Source organism: Chironomus tepperi, unplaced genomic scaffold (genome assembly GCF_022539635.2).
Source record: "Chironomus tepperi strain 1889 unplaced genomic scaffold, CSIRO-AGI_Ctep_v1 contig_425, whole genome shotgun sequence".
Taxonomy (NCBI): Eukaryota; Metazoa; Arthropoda; class Insecta; order Diptera; family Chironomidae; genus Chironomus; species Chironomus tepperi.
The window spans coordinates 93684-114489 of record NW_027226547.1 but is presented as its reverse complement, the minus strand read 5'-3'; the positions used below and the strand labels follow the sequence as shown (position 1 = coordinate 114489).

The following is a 20806-nucleotide window of genomic DNA, read 5'->3' as shown; positions in this document are numbered from 1 at the left end:
AACGCTTGTGTAAAGGGGTGTAATATTTTATTACGGAGTACAAAGTGTAGCTTCATGAGTTTGGGGGGCATTAGAGTGGGTAAAAACTATTTTTCGCGTTACGCAATTTCCAAACGTTCCCTTAATTGAAACAAAGTGTTCAATTAAAATATGACATGCTTCATTTAACGCAGCGAACTAAAAACTACAATAATTTAATTCAAAAATATTTATTCACGCTTAAAATTTTTGAAAAAACCCGCAGCACTAAAATTTTATATGCACAATATTCAATTTGATGAGAACAATTTAAATATGCTTCAACATGATTCATATAATTAGGGAAATGTGTATTATTCGTTTGTGGTCTTGCTTCCAATTTTCTTATTAAACGTAATTAATATAATCTTCAAATTAAGAACATGCGATAGCATTTCATAAAGTTTCCACTTTTAGAATTAAATGATCATTAATTTAAGTATTTGACAACTCAAAAAATATCAAGCATAACGGCACGAAATACGTAAAATATTAATTTTTCTACAAACATTTTCATTGATTAATGAAAGTGTATTGAGTATTAATTAATTGATCTACGATATTATGTAGGAATTCTGATAGAATTATCTAGTAAATATTTATAAACGAGGTTAAGTAAATATTATGAAACAATTAATTAAATGAAGTCTTACTTTTGGGTATCCGAAAGGTCAATTTTAAAAAGTTCATGGATATATCCAACAGAATAATTTTGAGAAATTATTGTTGGTAAAATTTATCCTTGTTTCCGTTGAATTTCAGCTACTAAAGCAGTGGTGAGCAACCTTTTTTAAGACACACCTTGTTGCTAGGCCTCGACCGAAGCAACGCATGTTCTATTATCTTTGTCACCCTACTAGTGTGCCGCGGCACACAGGTTGCCCACCACTGTCCTAAAGACTTTATCTTTACCCTTCACACACAAAACATAAAGGTTGAATTAGCAATAATTGATAACATTTCCAAGATAAAGTTTTAACAATGCAGCACAGTAAACAAACAGCTTTTGTCTTTTCCTACATCCTTTGTACTTCTTCCATACATTTTGGATACATGAAAAGGTAGTTTATGTGCAAAGGTATACAATAAATTTGTATTGTAGTCCACACAATATAATATTTGATATATTTAGTAATTTAATGGCTTGTATATACTAATTATGACAAGGCCCAACAATTTACACAACCTTTTTTCTATATCAGTGTCTGCTCTAAATGAGCTTTTATATTGTAAAGTTGTTGTGCCTCTAATTATTGTTTACCATGAATTACACCGAGTCTGTGGAACTTTATTGTGCTTTTGATTAAATTTTGTGCCTTTGTTTTTAAGCAGAATTATATAATGCATTGCTACTGAACATTAACTAATCTTCTTTACAGCTATTTGGTTAATGTGGATCCATTCTGATTACTAAATTTAATCTGTTCTAGTCTGTAATTGATATTATTCAAACTAATTATTTTTCCAATATTATGTAATTCCCTAAAAGCTAATTCATTAGCTATTCCGAATCAAAAATTCATAAATCAATTTTATTTTGACATTTTTGGTGATATTTCATTAGATTCGAAGCATTAGACTAAACACTTTTCCATCAAGATACACAATTACCACCAAAAACCTGCCATTTTTCAACAGAATGCTTTTAAATTTGACCCCAATTTTGTACATGCTGTGATATACTTTATACAAACAGGTGAAAGAATGACACCCTGCGGAGATTGAATTACGTTTGGCTTAAACACAACACAAATTTTCTTGATTGTGCCTTTACAATAAAAAGAAAAATTAATACATCCTTATAAATTTTAGGTGGAAATTGTTATGAACTGTAAAAATTAGTCATACATCCTACTTAGACCTTTCAATATATTTTGTGCAGTTACAAATGTGCTCGTGGGGTCACATCCAACATTCAAGGTGAAAGAAGTAAAATGTGACACTTTCTGATACTCCCAGTGGCATTAACAAGTGTCCACTTATATGACTTTTTATACCTTCAAATAAAATCGTGTATACCTTTTTATAAGATGCTTAAGGTTATGATCCCTGTCACTTTCTTCCTTACCAGACTAGAACAATTGTTGTAATAAAAGTATTTTTAGGAAATATTGTGACTGGATAATAGGCTGTTCACTAACGCGAAATATCGACCCCGCACCTCGTTGACATAACCTCCATGATAAAAATAGACGGAATTAAATTTTAATGTCGTTTATATAAAAGACTGAACAACAAGTCACAACATACAATTGAATTGATTAAAACAATAAGTTAGTGACGAAGGATTGATGAAATTTTAAACAACATCCCCTGTTTTTGTAAAAACCAAAGCGAATTTCCAAAACAACCCACTTTAGATGAAGAAAATTAAGCCAAGCATTAACATAAAAGAGCATTAGCATCCCTTGGTGTTGTAAGACAGAGATAAATCACACTGATTCACTAGTAATTTATCTAGTATAAAACATTTTAAAAATAATCATATCCATCAGTCATTCATCCCTATTTTTCTATTGTACTTATTAACAAAAGAATTCACAGGAAGAAAAGAGAAAAAAAATTTTTTTTTGTGTGTCTGAAAGTGAAATAATTATTTACATATAAATTCACGTACAAGGGACGGTTGAATAAAAAAAAACACTAAGAATATGATTCTGTTTTATGTGTAGATGACATGTGAACATATTAAGGGTATGTTTGTCTGCATAGAATATCAAGGGATAAAGTGTTGCTTTTTTTTGTTACTATAATAAATTATAGTATGTTTTTAAAATAAATACATATTTCAATATAATTGATGTATCTGTCGCTAACAAAATAAAAATTATCAGAATAAAAATTTAGAGCACCCTTAACGAATTGCGTGAGAAAAACAACTGACTGCTTTATTTATCCCTAAATGCTTTTAGTACATCACATGTGATTGCTCTCTCAATTCTCTCTCCGTGAGACAAAATAAGGGAAAGTGAGAGAATATGGAAAGGGATATTTGGATGAATGGAATAAAATTGTATGAAATCATACTCAAATATAAACTCACAACATTACAATTTTTAGAACAGTTTGTTGCCGCTCGTGATACAATTAAGAAGTTGAGAAAGGAATAAGACGGATAACTTATCAAAAAAAAAAAGAAATGTTAAAGTGTTGAATGTTCTGTCATATTACATATTAATGAAATATCATTATCTCATCATTAAAAGCCGATAAGAGTGAATTCAAGACGAGTGGATTACATAGTCAATTAAAACGGATTATCAGATAATATACATGTTTGTAGATGTCATATTAATAATAATGAGGATTTAATAATTTAATTATTGTGGATTGATGTAATAAAATAAAATAAATAAAAAAACATTTTACGATGCAAAAAAAGTTAAATTGAAAAGTGAAAAAAATTGAAATAAAATGTTTGTGAAAATAAAAATTTATGACATGCCACAAGAGATTGTGGAAAGCAAGTGTTAAAATTTCGCAAGCACACTGCATATAAAAGAAGTGAAAAAAATAACACAAAATATATCGGATTTGTGTTATACAAAAAAAATAAATAAATATTTATTGTAGAATAAAAAATTTCACAAGAAGAAATAAGTGTGAAGAAGTGAAAAATCATAAACAATGAAAAGGATTAAAAAACAGCAAATCGGATATTTTTTGCATATTTTTTTCTCCATCACAATACTCTTTTCCCGGCAATATTTTGTGTCTGGTATGGTCTGCACTTACAAAACATAAATAAAATTCCATCCATTTACTTTCTTTTTTTTTATAACGTACATAACTTGTATAAAACAAATTTGAGCTCCATTGTGTCGATAATAGATTTTTATGTTTTCTTTCCTGTTTCTTATACACTCCACTCTACTTTGTTATGTTGCTATCATTATTATTATTATGTGATGATGTGCAAGGCTACAAAACAAAGCACAAAAAAGTATATATATTGAGATGGATAAAAACAACATTAGACCACCTTCCTATGCTGTTCGCAAAAAAAAAAGCTGAAACGGAAGAGAGTATAAAAAATTGTTAGCAGTTCAGGTGTACCAACTTCTAACTTTTTATATGTAATCGCAATTTGGCAGAAATATGAGAATGTGGCATAGTCAGAGGCGTTGTTCTAACTATTTTTAGTCATATATCGTCATACTCAAATAAATGAGCGTCCAATAACCACATAAAAAATAAGCCATTTGTTTTAAACCGCATTTTTTCCGGCGTAAAATGGAACAAATAAGCCGTCATATTGTCATCAAGGGAATTTTGTAGCGTTGCCCTTGCAGACATGTTGTGCTGTTCGAGTTTGTATTGCAAAAACAATTTTACAAACCTTGAAGAGCCTCTCATACTCTCCCCCTAGCTACACAGCTGGGTATACTGAAAAAGAAACGACTAAAGCCGCTGATTGCTATGTACAAGAAGAAGTTCAAAGGAAATGTCACAGAGCAAATATAAAAAGTCATTTACTAATCACGTCGTATGTCGAAAGAGTAAAGATAATCACAACGATGTCATAATGATTCATGTGACATTAAATAAAATACAGTTCTATGGAAAGTTTGTAATATTCAGGTCTAAAAATCGACAATTGAATAAACATCATAAACGTGAATGACTACACTGGGACACAAAGTTTATTACAGTTTAATATTATAAAGCTCTTCAGCTACCCTACCTTGAGAAGTGAATTACATGATTCTCATTTTTCTTTGCTTTGTGGGAAAATAGCAGCGCTTTTCAAATACAGAAGATACTTTGGCAATCGATTGATTGATGCTCATGAGTTTTATGGCTTTATTTCTTCTTTCACTTTCATCTACGACAATTTATTGCACACCATTCCCAACCTTAAATCAGCCAACCATCGTCAATGACTATGAATGATGTTGATTGATTTTTTAAGATGTAATTTTATTAAAATGCTATCATTGATGCGTAATACGTTATTCTATTGACAACGAAAAGCATCTCGATATTTTCTTTCCACTTCATTGTATTTGTGACTTTTATTTTTTGTTATACTAAAAACAGTTCAATGATCAAAAATTATACAATGTATACAATGATGTGTGATATCATACTTATTATGTATTATCTTGCTGTATCTGTTTCATTTCCGATGATGTTACAAAATTAAGGATGAAAATATTTTGCACAGACAAGCAAAAAATAAATTCTTTTCCTTAGCTTGAGGAAGTGATGTTTATTTTAGGTCAGTACTAGCAAGTACTAGTTAGAAAATCATACTGAAGGATGTGATTTAGACGCATTTTCGGAATGACTGTTGCATACTCACCTACATGTATGAGGCGACACAAAAGTAGTCATGGTGCCTTAGGGCATCTTTCTATCTTAACATTATTAAGTCATTAATATACTAAATTAAAATAAAACTCTTAACATGCTCATTACCGGTTGGGATTGCTTTGGATATAGACAGCAGTTAATCAAAATATGATCAAGTTTAGCTTCCATTGCTAACATTAATCGAATTCTGATTAGATTTTGGGCATGGCAGGTGCAGCCGTTGCTTCTAATTTTACTATGTTTCAATTAATCTGAAATTTAGTCGCCAACCGGAGCGACACAATTCGGTACTAATGAGTCAAAACTAGCCGTCATGGTGCCTTTAAGCCAAGCGAAGCTTGGCCTACCTGCTGGAGTTTGATCCCTCAAACATTTGCCAAGCGAAGCTTGGCCTATCCGCTGCATACCCGCTGGAGCTTGATCCCTCAAACATTTTCCAAGCGAAGCTTGGCCTACCCGCTGGAGCCTGATTCCTCAAACATTTGCCAAGCGAAGCTTGGCCTACCCGCTGGAGCTTGATCCCTCAAACATTTGCCAAGCGAAGCTTGGCCTCCGTGGAGTTTGATCCCTCAAACATGTGCCAAGCGAAGCTTGGCCTATTAAGTCGACTTAGCGATACCCTAACGAACAAGTTGTGCTATTTTGAGAATATAAAGCATAAAGTATTGATCCTTACAATCCCTCCTCAAGTGTATTCCTGGAACAACTCAAAAAAAATATTTCATATTCGATATCACAAAGTTCAGTTCCAAAACAGCGCTAATCAAAAATATACTTGGCATCAACGCTTGTCAATATGTCAACTGATATCAAAACGGAAATGAAGGAAAAAGAAATCATAAATGAAATAAAATCAAGCATCTAATAAGCAATGAGTGTAAAGATGTGTGTGAATATGAGTTACAGGAAGGAATGTATGTGCTAATGAGAACACTTTTTAATTCGTTTAGTGTAACACTTTTAGAAAGTGACAAATAATTAATTGCTAATCTGAGTTCTTTATTAAAATCCAGTCTGTAATATAAAAAGAACATTATGGTGAAATAATTAGTAAAAGAGTGCAAAAATTAAATGAAAATTTAATGAAAGATTGCATTACGAAGGGTAAAATGTGAATCCATGAAAAGTGAAAAATCATGGAAATTAAATGAACACATTAAATGTTGCTGCTGCATTGCTGTAAAATAAATGAACGGAAATAACAACATACATTATGGCTGTGATTAATGGAATGGCAATGAAATCTTCTGAAAATTTAATGATTTTTTTTTTCAAGTAAAGTGAAATGAGAAAAGTTTGATTTGGAAATGAATGTGAATTAAATGAGCCTTAAAAGTGAAACATTATCGATTTTCTTGAATATTGGATTTTTCAAACATAAACAAACTTCTTTATTAAGAATAAGGACCTTTTACTTGGGAGAGTTTTAATAGCATTAAATCCACACAATTTGAACAACCTGAACTTCATTAAGTTTAATATCAATTTCGAGAAATGTAATTGAAATGCATGAACATCATTTCATCATTTACAAAATACAATCTGTATGCAATGTTACTTTAATTGTTTGATAAGAGGATTAAGGGATAAGTGCAATTCAATGAAAAATTTCAGGAAACAATTTTCAATTCAACTTAATATTTGGACTGTTATGAATTGTTATTTCAGTTGAAAGACTTGAAATATGTCTTTTTCAATATTTTGTTCAGTTGTCCTTAAGTTAAAAATTAAAAAATTCGCGACACGCGTAAATATATCAAAATGTTAGTAAGTGAAGCGACTCGAAGAATTTCTTTTTCGAGAAAATTAAAAAAAATACTAAAATTCAAAGCTCGAAGTCGTCTCGAATTTTGTATCGAAAAATCGATTTAAGAAGACTCGACTCCATATAAAGTTTTAATCCGCTTTGAACTCTACTAAAATAAAACAAATTCTTTAAAAAAATTTTGAACGAATTTTGCAGAAAATAAAATTAATGAACTTTCGAAATGTAAGCATGCTCCATCATTAATAATTTTTACGTAAATTCTCTTAAATATCCGTTAAAAAATTCTGATTTCTGTTTATTAGATTATTTTTTGAAGTTTCTAAAATACTACATTTCTCAAAACCGCAGTCATGCATTTTTATAAAATTGAAAAAAAAAATTAGTTCGCGGATTTAGCAATTTTGCAGTTTTAATATATGATATCTTCTGAAAATTTTGAGAATTGAATTTTAATGTACAAAAGTGTCCAAAAGTTTCAAAAGTTTTTAATTTAATTAGATTTAGTCAACTCATTTAACAAATTTATTTAAAATTTAATTTTTTGACAAATTTTCAAAATGTTAGTTCGGTTTCTCAATGTTCATAATAAAACACTAGCCGTTCAGTTATTACGTAAATCTACGTTTTAACCCCTCTCCCTCCGTAATAAAATATCTAGTGAAAAAATTTCATTTTTTAGAGGCGTAAAAAAATCTCTAAAATTCCACCCTATCAGCGTTATAAACTATGTGAATGGACATTGTTAAAACTAAGGGTCCAAAGGTCCATAAATATTATAAAACCCAGCTTTAAAATTCTTCGTTTTTCGAGTGAATATGTAAAAAAGAATTTCATTGTCTATTTAAAGCCCAAATGATTCAATTTTTGTGGCGTGAAATGGAACAATTTGAATAAAATTCATTTCAGCTTATCACTCACAGTATGTCATTGAAGAATACATTTGGAATAAGCTATGAAAATTCAAATGTCTCTAATCTTAAAGTTACTTTTTATTAAAGCTACTTTTTGAACTGTGAATTTTAAATTAAAATACGAAAAATTCCCAGATGATTTTAGTAAATTACTTAAACTACGTGACATTTGTGAAGCTCTAATGTTAATATCAATTATTAGCTAACTTTTTTTTAAAACACGAAGAATTAAAATGATTAAAAAGTTCCCTTTTTAGTTTTCTGAAAATTTTCAGAATCGTTAGTCTTTTCATTAAGCTACGTTTATATTATCTAAACAGACTTCAAGAGAAATTACGTGCAATTATTTATTTCATGATAAACCATTTTTCACTTCAAATCATATAATTAAATCTTTAATGAAATATGTCTGCAAATGTTGGGTCAATTACCTTTTATAATGCTTGTAGCAGAATTAAAACAAACAAAGTAAGTAAATAGAATGAAATGATGTCATGTAATCGACGAAAAGAAAGAAATGATTTATCTTAAGTGATTTGTTTTCGATTCGAAGAAGCTTACAAAAAAGTTTTTCTTTTTATTTCTTCTGTGGACTGGAAAATTTTACAGTTCTTCTTTCTTAATTAAAACTTCAAACGAGTGCAATGTAATGTAAAATGTTTGGCGCGTGAAAAATGGCAAAAGTTTTTAAAAGTTCCTTTTTTTTCAAGACAGTTTTGAACTAGTAAACTCGACAATTGATATTTTACATGATAGTCAGACACGGACGTTTAAATAAATTTTATCACAGAAACTTTTTATTATACTGTTTTTCTTTTCAATATAATAGCTGATTTTATTTATAGTCATCAAAATTTTCAATCGATTTTTATATACTTTTTACTGTTAATAAACCCGAAAAGCACAATGTAATCGCGAGGGTATAGATAGGTCGACATTTTAACAGTTACACAAGAAGTAGACATGGCGAACCCGCATTTTGTCTCATAGTTGAAGCCTTTCTCATTATTGCCGCTCTGGTCTTGTAGTTTTTAATAATGCTCGTTGATAATAATGCTAAAAGATTGAGTTAATTGCAAAAATTTTCAATATCAAACAGCTTATTTTTAAAAAGTCACAAGAACTTAATAATACATTAATAAAATCGACCAAACAAAAAATTACAGTTCCGCAACCACTTGTGTTCAATAAAACAAAAAAAAAAAAAACACACATTTTTCATTGAATAAATTGCACAATTAAATCCAATTTTTCCAACATATTTATTACAATCTGTCAGAGTTCGAACATGGAAGTCGACTCGAATTTGAAATGAATCCGAGTCGTATCAAGTTGACGTTTTCCAAATTTTTGGATAAGGTAGTAAGAAAATTGGTTAATTTGATGGGGCTCAAAGCTGGATCAATCACTGGATTCCGTCTGCCAATTACCAATACCAAGGACAATTCTGTCTTTATCACAGCTTCCTTCTAAGAGATATTTGAATGTCTTCGAGCTCTTTGACCATCTATTTAAGTCTTCAAATAACATGTTAGGCTAAACAAGTCTGTTTACTTGACACTATAGTGTTGGTGCAGTTCTGTTAAATTTTGTTACAACTATGATTAATCAGCGGGAAAACATGTTCCTGTAAAAAAATTACTATATAATTTTACACCAGAAAATGAGTGCAAAATTGATGTGAAATCGATGTAGAATCATTTTGAAAAATATTTTACAGGCTCTTGTCCCCCGTTTACCCCCTATGCTTAATAAACAATCAAAATTAGCAACAAAAGATTTCGCTAAAATCATTAACAAACTTTAACACGATGCTTGCATAAATTTTCAGAAAATTCAATTAATTAATAGAAATTTCAAGCATATTTTGTAAGCTAATAATAACAGTTTTATAAAAATGTTTATGCTCATGTGTGTACAGTCAAAAAAACAACATTCGGAACTTTTCCGACAAAACAAATATTTCTTACATTTCATGCTGTATGAAATCTAAATTAATGAATTTTTAGTGCAATATTTTAATGAAAACTATTCTATTATGAAATAATATTATGACCAAAAAAGAAAAAAATATTAAATCCACAACATCACAGCATCAACATCATCATCATCATCATCATCGTCGTCATTATTAAACTTTCTGAAGAGTAAACAATGTGCATGAAATTTTTCTCAAAATATTTTATATGAAAATATTTTTTAATACAAGTATTTTGGTATGTAGTATGAAAGTATGAAAAAAGTGAATTCTTCACATTTTTATGGTTGAACATGAAAAATTCAATTTAATATATGAGAGAGTTTTCCTCTCAGTACGTGTTATTTTAAAAAGCACATATGTATATAAATGTATAATCCGTCGCAAATCCTCAATTTTTCTCCAATCAACATTGACATGAGTTATACTTTACAATATAAATCTACTTACATAAATGTATGTACGACACTAAGGATTTACAAGAAAATGGGCTTCAATGCCTTTTCTTCGTCTTGACACATAGCAATCACACCTCAAATCTGTTACAAAATTAATAATAATCTTTCATATAAAAGAAAAAAAAAGCTGTCTCCGAACATCATTAAAAGGGATTCGGAAAAGGATGGAAAGAGAACTAAGACGAAAAAAAAAGTTTTTTATGACAAGCACCATAAATTTTTTACCCCTTTTAGCTTTCTTACTCTTTTTTTACCCATTGCCATTCCCAATTCTTCCATTCAATCTCATCACACGTAAATACCGAAAAAGCCATAAAAGCCATTCATGAGAAAACCCGAGTTGAACACAACAAAAATCCTGAAATATTAAAATTGTTTTCTGTCATTTATATCCGGAAAAAAGCCACACTACATATGAGCATGCTCTTATAATAAAATATAAAACATACATACAATACCGTTGAGGACACATCTCTCATTTTTTTCTATTCAATACAATTATTATTATATGGAACTGAATGGATGGAATCAAAAAATATAAAAAAAAATATGAAAGGAATAAAAACTCATTTCCCCATTGAATATTTTTAGGAAAATCGATAGACAATAGTCTGACACAAAATTATCAGCCTTTAGAATATGAAAATCCCTCATCACTTCCTAAATTCATATCAAGAGGACAATCCTATCGAGCTGTAATAGATGACACAATAGTTTTGCCATGTGCAACACAAGATTTAGGTTTGTATATAAAATTTTATTATTACTTTATTTCTTCCTTACTGTACACAAATTGCTGATATAACAATTTTTAATGAATAATACAGAATGATTGACAAGGGAAAGTTTATTGAAATGTAATTAAGTCTCAATCTAAGAGAAAATTGAATTTTGTGGAATTTAAGTTTGTAAACAAAAATTGGAAAATGGCTAAATAATTAAGGCAAAAACAGTTTTTAATGAAAAACATAAAGCAAGAAAGTTTTTGTTGATAATTATCAGAAATACTTATTATTTTTTGGAGGTTACGTAAATGCGGACTAGACTTCAGCTGAATCAGAACTAATATTTATGTGTATAACCTTTAATTTCAACGCTCTGTTTATCATTATAATTTGAAGGACAATCGTTAGGTCGTTCACTCATTACTAAGAATAAAAAAGTGGGCATCTAAGCAATTTTACTTCTGGGAAGTAGTTTAAGAAAGGGATAATTACAAACCAAAATAAAACCTATTTTCTATTTGCTAGATACATTCCCAAGAAGGAAATATTTTTTGTCTATTTAATATACTAGATTAGCATGCCTATAAGCGTTATTCTAAGCTTAATCTGCTCTTGAGAACACAATCTTTGCCGGATAGGAATTCTTATTTATTTCACTGGCTGTACAGATCAATTCTGGTTCGTAAGTTTGCTCAGATATCGTCTGAAACTAGCTCTATCGTTGCCTTTCAGTCACCAGTTTTCTATGCCAAATTTAAAATTGTCTCCATCAATAGCTTCCTTTCTGATGACACGAACCAGAGCTCGAAGTCGACTTCAGTCAATTTTTCAATACAAAATCTGAGTCAACATTGACCTCTGACACGAACAGACAAAGAAACTGCTCATAAGCAAGCTCATTGCCTATTTGGGTGAGTTCTTTAGCCGACTTCGTGAACTTTTGCTATTCACAAGGTTAAACTTAAAGACCTCATTTAAAAAAATTAAAAAAATAAAAGCTAGATAATAAAAAGTTTCAAAGATTGAATATCAATTATGGTTCGTAATAGAAAAACATTAGTCTATAGACTTGTGACGCAAATAATGTTTTGCCAGGAAACGCAAAAAAGGCTGTGTAGAATTTTTAATAATTCATTATAATTTCACAAAATATTTTACAAGTTAGGCGTATTATTAGCAGCACTTACGTGAACTTTCGAAGAAAATCATTAAATTTTCTTCTAGAATCTCATTTATATCTAGAGTATGTACGGAAAAAGGTTCAAGATGGGTAACACAGCCTCCATTATTGTTTATTTAGCCATAATAATATAATTCCGTGGGATTTTCATTATGCAAGAGTCACAACCTAAATGTAATAAAATTTTAATCTAATTTTCTCCTACGAAAAACCATCAAGACACATTTAAACAAGCTTAATATAAAACCAATGGTGGCGGAGAGAAAATTTTAGGGCCTTATACTTAGAACTAAGGGCCTTATACTTAGAACAAACGTAGAACTCAAGTACTAAATTTATAGAACAAAACATTTGAATTTTTAAAAACCGTTTTTTAATGAAATGAAAATATTAAATTAATGCTGTTTTTCCAATTGTAATGGTAGCAATCGGAATAGACACTATTTGTTAAGTCATCAATGTTGTGAAATTCATAAAAAAAAATAAATTTGCGTCACAAAATCTCTGAGTATAATTATCTACAAAATAACGGTCAAAAATATTTTAAAATCAAAAAATTTTGCTGTAAATTTGTAACAATTTTCGATTCAAAAAAATATTTGTTGTAACGTTGACTTTTCTATCCGCCACCATTGGATATAAAAGTTTATAAGATCTTATCAACATCAACAAAAATATTCAAAGTCAATTACCAAAGAAAGTAACAAAAAAATGAAGCTTCAATCCCATATCAAGAACAAAAAAAAAAGTTGGTTTAGGCATCAACAAAATTTTTCTTTTAGTTACGCTAATCACTAAGCTTGTCTTTTCACACTTCATTACTTTCATTCTGTCAGTATAGTATACGATGGGAAAATCCTACAAGTCAATTGTTGCTCATGTCCTTGTCAAAATTTTGTTTGCTCTTCTTTCTCTTTCACTATTTCTATAAAGAATACAATTTCAACGCTCAATTTCCCAATAGGCAACAGAAATATCACATTGAATATTTATTCGTGTTGTAATCAAACTGAATCTGCTCCCACACGTTTAGATATACGCATTATACAGTATTTATCTATTTTCAGGTAGTAACATTTTATTATGGCGTCGAGGCAGTTCGGTTGTGACTGCATCAAATTTGATGATAACACGCGATCCACGATTCCGTTTACTCGACGAATATAGTTTACAAATTAAAGGCGTTCGACCACAAGATGCCGGTGACTATATATGCCAAATAGGAGATGCCGAAAATAGAGACTTAGTCCATACTGTAGAAATATTAGTGCCACCAACAGTAAGAGCTCATCCAGAGACGGGACATGTGACTGCACGAAAAGGTAGCTCAGTAACGCTAGAGTGTAAGGCATCAGGAAATCCTGTTCCAAATGTTCACTGGATTCGAGTCACAAAACGAGTAAGTAAATTAAAATGCATACTTTTTGATTTATATTCATAGCACACGTACAACTTTAGTAATTTCCATTTATGTTGCAATCCTTTGTTCATTTCAATTTCATGTGTTTTTTTCCGCATAATTTCATTTCCTAGGAACATCTTTCAGATGCACCACGACTTTCAGAAGGTCCAACATTAACGCTAGAGCACGTGGAAAGAAAATCGAGTGGAATTTATCGCTGTGTAGCTGACAATGGTGTACGAGATCCAGTTTCTATAGATATGCAGTTAACTGTATTGAGTAAGTAGGAAGCGTTCACAGACAAAGAGTATGTTTGGTACAGCAAAGTCACTATATGGTACCAAAATGCGGTCTCTTTGTTTGTTAGGGAAGCTTTCTGTTTTTTGGGGTAATGAAGGCACATGGATTAATCTTAGGTATTAATTTTATCTATCATACTATCTGGTAGAAGTTTTTGGTTAGTGTCTGGATCAAGTCTGGATATTTGAGTCCATGTTAGTTTGTACCTTATGACAGGTACTAGATGTCATTTGTGCATTTGGCAAGGTAGCATTAACTTAAAACTCCAACTTAACACTATCCAGAAGACACTGTCCATTTACACAGTAGCATTTCTCGTAAAAGCTTGCTTAAATAATATAAAAATAAAACATGAGCATGAGATTGAACTGTTGGAAAATTCAACAGCTATAAAAAATCCCAGCACGAATAAAAAAGAAGTAGAGAAAAGGATTTAGGAGAAAGATAAAAGCAGAGAAAGCAAAAAGATTTGGTCTTCAATAATTCATTTCGTTTCAGGTCCACCGGAGTTGGAAACAGAACGAGCATGGGTGCATGCTGGGGAAGGTCAGTTTAAATTGCTTCAAAACATTTGATCCGACCATTTGATGAACTCTTTCCCTTTTTATATGACATTGTAGGTCACGAAGCACAGCTTGTATGCATTGTTCATGGTGAAGCCAATCCAGAGGTAAATAATTGAAAACTTTTTTTTTTTCATTCGTTCATATTATTATTATTTTATGCATTTATATGTTGTATGCCTACTTGTCGTTCTTTACCTTTTACTTTTTGGCATATATTGTTCGTTTCCCTTTATTTTATATTACCCCGTATATCGTCACTGCCACCGTATAAAAGGATAAAATATTTTTCCCCAAGAATTATTTATGAACTTTACTTAAATATTCTGCAGAATTTTTCATGAATCACGTTTTTTGTTCTCACTAACTTCTTTATTTTTATATCCCACTTTTTACCTTTACCTCCTTCCTTACCATGCTGTTATATCGATGAAATTTTTTTTTACTTCTACTTTTCTGCATATTTTTACATCAGCAATAAACACGTTTTTGGTATATTCCACTTCTTTTTTCAATTACAGTTAATGTGGTATCAAGACTCATTCCTACTCGATCCGACTGACAGACGAACAATGGATTCTCGTGGAGATCGTCATATTCTTACAATAAGAAATATTCAGCAGTCTGATTTTGGAAATTACAGGTAACTAATATCTACTAGTTTCAATTTGACAATGGATGTACATAGAGTAACATAATAGCACATAGAGAACAAAGCATTCAAATACAATAATAGCAATGATGATGAATGGACGATACTTGACATATAACATTCTTTTTTTTTTATTCATTGAAAGGAAGTAATCAAAAGAGAGAAAAGTTGTTCAATAAACTCTCAGCACTTCTCTTTCAAAAGCACTCTTTATATTCATTTATCGCATCAGTTTATTGTCTGCTGCTAATGGATTCCTCGAACATCCTATTGTCGTTAATATTTCTACTTGAAATTTTCATAGATTGATTCAATTCATTTTTATTTCTTTATTTTCTCTCTCCCTCTCTCCTAGCTGTGTGGCTGACAATGCATTAGGACGAGCAAAAAAATATATTGAAGTCTCGGGAAGACCGGGACCAGCACAATTTCATTCTCCGCTTTATAGTCGCTCGCGGGACGTTTATAATCTCACGTGGAGCATAGAAAGTATTCCCAAATTAGAGGAGATTCGCATTTTGTACAGAAAATTGATGGTAAGTTGAATATTTAAACAACTCAGTGCTTTCATTCAGGCTTTTTTATGGCAGTAGATTTTATTTTGTTTTACTAGAGTCAGAGTCTATATATATTTAGATTCATCTGTTGTGAAAAGTTTATGTTTCCTCATTAATGTATTAATATCAAATTCAGTAATGAATAAATATTACTAAAGAACAAAAAGAAATGAGAAAGTGCTCTAAGGAAAATTCAAAAATTCATCATTTTAACCCACGCACATTTACATTTTTACGGCTTACGTACTTACGTACTTACCACTTATTTATGATGAAATTAAATTTCTCATTTTATTAATATTTCAATCTTTTTACTCACTTCCTTATGAAACTTGGTAATGATATTTTGAAGTTAGGAGTTTTATTGCCAAGAAATAGCCATGAGACTAGGCATGTACCAATTTTCCATAACAGGCAAAAAGTACTTGAGAGCTTGTACATCTTTAATGAACCATATGAGTATGCTCGTAAGCGGCCTGTTAGGATTTACATCCCGGTTTGATTTATCTTGACTCTAGATATATGTTGGAAATGATACTTCGTAGAAATAGCCAAAAATCTGATCCTAGGTCGACTTCATGACGCAAGTTTGAGTTCGTAACTTCAGTCTTGACGCAAGTTTGAATTCGTATTTCACCGATTCTGGTCAGTCGCCTGAGTCAAGCTGGTTGAATTTTCAGCAATTTCTACTGCGTGTATCTTCTAAGTATCTTCTAAGTATTATTGCATATATAGCATTGATGATCATTTAATTTAAGAATTTTTAAAAAAATCCTCAAAATTCATTCTAAATTTTTGAGCTTTTAATATCTAAATCAGTGGTGAGCAGCTTGTGTGCCGTGAAAAATCACAGATCTGCTTCATGACATTTTGGGACTAGAAAAGATCTTTATGATCTATTTTCATACCAAATTGCCAAACATAAAACAAAATTCCACATGTGATGCTGATATTAATTTGATTTTATTATGTACATAGATTCTATATATCTTTATCTTATTTTTTATGTATAAACGTATAAACTTTCACTTCTCATCATTCATTCAGTAAACCATACAGTAAGCAGAGCAAATTTGTAGCAAAAACACAATGCTCATCATCAACACAATCATCATCTAAACATAATTTAACCACTTTATTAGGATGAAAAATCATTTTATTTTATATGTTTGAGAATCATTTTCACAAGACCAAAATGAAATTATAATATTCCATTTATACACACCATCACACCACTACTCGACGAGATATTTCAGCTTAGTTAAATCAAAAGCAGATGTTGAAATGGTTTAGAAAAATAAAACAAAATTATTTCCCATCTTTTATCTGTGCGTGCGGTGTAGTGTGAGGAATAATTTTATTGCAAGTAAACAGCTTAACATAAATTTTTCATTCTCACTACATCAAAATTTGCCTTAAGTTATTCGTTACTGCTGTTTCGTGTTGCTTGTGGTTTTAAAAGAATCATTTTTTTTTTTCCATTTTCATTTCCATGTTCATGATTTTAATTTTCAATTTTTCTTTTCGCCTACATTTCAATTTTTCTATTATTTTTGTTAAATTGAAAAAGATTTTAAAATTTACATAATTTATTTTTCTGTCAATAGATGAATGAAACTTATCAACAGCCTGGGAGATGGCATGAATTGGTTTTGACACCACCTCACACTCGACAGGAGACTCCTCATCATTTCATGGTAAATTACTCCTTCTACTCAGTTTATACCTAATATGCTGAATTTTTTTCCCTCTAATTAATGCGATTATTTCTTTCACTCTCAATAATTTCTCATCTGTACTAATAAAATTATCAAAAAACTTATTAATAACAACAACCATGATGATAATGATGCCGCCAATAATAATGATGGTGCTTACAGACATATACAATAAGAGGCTTAGAAAACAATTCCGTTTATGAAGCAATTGTACAAGCTAAAAATCAATATGGGTGGAATGAGGTAATTTTTTAGCATATTTTAACAACAGAACTGCTGATTTGGTTATTCAGTCTAAAACAGTGTTGTCCAAACTTTGTTTTCCACGGCACACCTTTGTGATAAGCCACGATCAAAAAAACATACAACAAGGCACGGTTCATGACACAGGTGTGCCTTGGCACACAGTTTTAGCAGCACTGGCTTAATACGATGGTCATAAAAATGCATTTTAATTGCTCGCGATATTAAACATTTTCATTATAATTTTCTATGGAATTTTTGATGTTACACTAAATGAATTAGTAATCATGTCCGCTAGGATCATTACAAAACTGTAGACCGGCAGTCAACTATAAACGAATGAAAATGAATAATTTACATATTAATTAATTTTTTTATGTATCTCCATTCCCCCAATAGGTTAGTGATATTTATCAGTTTTATACCCAAAGTAATAACTTAATGATGACTGAGGAAGAAGTGGAAATGGCCGTGCAGTCTGAATTCTCTGTTGGAAATAGACTACAATTAAGCACATCCATATATTTGCTTTTAACTTTCCTAATAGCTATTAGAGGTATTGATTAAATATATGGAACAATATTACATGTAAGTTACTGACTTTATCACCCCCAAGAACAAAAAAGACATTGTGTTGCTTTTATAGCTTGAAACCCAAAAAAATTATGAATATATTGAGAAACAAATGAGTTTTTATGATTTATAGATATGATCAAAGTTCTGTTGGCATTTCAAAATGAAAAGCTTCATACACACGTAGACACTTAATAAACACAAAATATGAATAGAGAAAGCATGCATAAGAAAAAGGAAAAATATTTTGTGGAAATGGAAAAGACTTTTATCACATCTATACCATCTTTTATAATGAGATATGGAAAAAAGACACACAAAATGCTCGAGATTTGATTAATGCTTTTGAATGATTATGAGATCTTTTTGTATACAAAATGAAATGATAAATGCTTCAAGACCTTTTTTGAGTTCATATCTGTTCGATAAAACCCTTTCTTCTTATTTGTCTCAATCTTCTCTAAACAAAAATTTTTTATTCATATTAGTTGATAGGCTGTCAGGGTTAGAAAATGCCTTGACAGATGTAAACTCTATGTGTAATGTCGTGAGCATTGTGAGAATCCTTGTCATATCGACAGCACTCTGTATAATGATTGAGAAATCCGGTCTCTCATAAGAATCGAATCCAGAACTCTCAGAACTGGCAGATTTGCCTATACATGGCTCGATACCCTAGATTTTACACTGCTGTAATGACTGAGATGATTGACTAAGTGATACAGATATCTGGTTTGTTGCCCAACCACTCGGCCGCAGAGGTCTTACTGTCGCATTTGCAGATGTTCCTATATATGACTCAATACCCCAGATTCCACTCTGCTACGACACCACACAATGGAACGAAATGATTGACTAATTTTGCTTGATTTGTGGGATTGCTTAAAACCGCATTTCTAACCCTGCATCTTTTTAAGGTTTCCTGCATATCAAAATAATTTATTAAAATTTTTCATTTCTGATGCTTCCTCCTTAATTAACAACAATTTTATGTTTATTCATAGCACAAAAAAAAGAAACTTGTTTCTGTAAATTAAACGAGAATAAAAAATGTAAATAGAAAACTAGGAAGGAAATGATGAAAATTTTTAGGATAAAATGAGAGAATGAGATTAAAACATTTTCCCGTTAGTGCTGTAAATTAGTGATGTAAATATTTATCTTTGTACTTAATAAAATAAAATAAAAAAATAAAGCAAAAAAACTCATACTGATGAAGATGAAATTTTAGTGTAAGGTTAATAATTACTAATAAAAGGAATGGAATAAAGAATAATTTTAGCAGTAGTGACGATAGAAATATTTAATATTTTTTTTTTTGAAAAGAATGTAAAAAACTTTACCTGATATACAAAAAAATTGTAATTACTGTATGTGAATTTTTAATTATGAAAAAGAATGAAAGGATTCAAAGGAACAACCATCCTTGCCCTAAAAACCGAGCAAGAACAGAGAATATACATTTTAATCCATTTTAAAGTTACTTTTTGAACATCGAAGGACTTTTAAATTTTATATTTGAGACAAAAAAGGCTCTTAACAAAGAAAAAAGTTAAAGGTAAATGCCCACCGGTCATGTCTTACCCTTATTCAAATTAATATACTTAGATGTCAACAGAATAACAAAAATAAACTTTACTAATGTAAAATTCTGACCTTTTATTCCACTCAATTAATTGACAATAATGCCAAAAGCATGTTGGCAAAATTATCTAAAGTATCAGACTTGAGGCTAGAGAGGGAGGTGCCCTTTTCAGGTTAAAATGATTCAATTTATTTATGGTTTAAACAAAAAAGCTAGAGTATTTACACAAAAAATATAATCATTTCCAGCTACACGCCTCTATTGGAGATATCGTTATTATATTGTAAATTCTTCATTTTTGACTAAATAAGCTACAAAATGTGCAGTACAATCGAGCTATCTTTAAGAGTAAATCACGATTATTACTGTAAAGGCTTACTCTTGGCGATGATTTTTAAGGATTCTAACATGAAAATCATGTTTGTTTATGGCACTTTTGAGTGATTTCAAAACGTAATTTAGCTAGTTTTTCCAATTTAAGGATTCAAAACAGTCCAATTATTTACTAGTTAAAAATTTCCCGAGATTAGTCGGAATAATAGAACACAAATTGATGAGTCAATCAAAAATTCGGTCTAGACCTGCGTTACTCTGTCTTGATGCCGAATTTGACTAAATCAGAGCTGAAAGTCGACTTAAATTTTGTAAGGAGTCAAATCGATTTGAGTCAAATTTTCCTTACAAAATTCGAGGAGACTTCGAACTCTAGTATGAATGCTAATGTCACGCCGGTCTGGTACCGAATTGTGCTATTCGGGAGCCTTAATTCAAATTATTTATGTCACAAAACCACAAGGTGTCATAAATCCTTTTCAAAAAGTCATGAAATCTATTCAACTGAAGTGAATTATAATGTAAA

General features: G+C 30.5%; 1 protein-coding gene across 1 annotated transcript; it reads left to right on the top strand.

Annotated features, from left to right (window-relative positions):
* Nucleotides 1-3104: 3104 nt before the first annotated feature.
* On the top strand, nt 3105-20278 carry LOC139097586 (limbic system-associated membrane protein-like). The gene is made up of 11 exons (XM_070649472.1): nt 3105-3736; nt 11041-11190; nt 13422-13753; nt 13888-14035; nt 14555-14602; nt 14677-14726; nt 15141-15262; nt 15627-15807; nt 17436-17525; nt 17709-17789; nt 18189-20278. The coding sequence occupies exons 1-11, from the start codon at nt 3646-3648 to the stop codon at nt 18354-18356; spliced, it is 1461 nt and encodes a 486-aa protein (XP_070505573.1). The 5' UTR covers nt 3105-3645; the 3' UTR covers nt 18357-20278.
* Nucleotides 20279-20806: the final 528 nt, after the last annotated feature.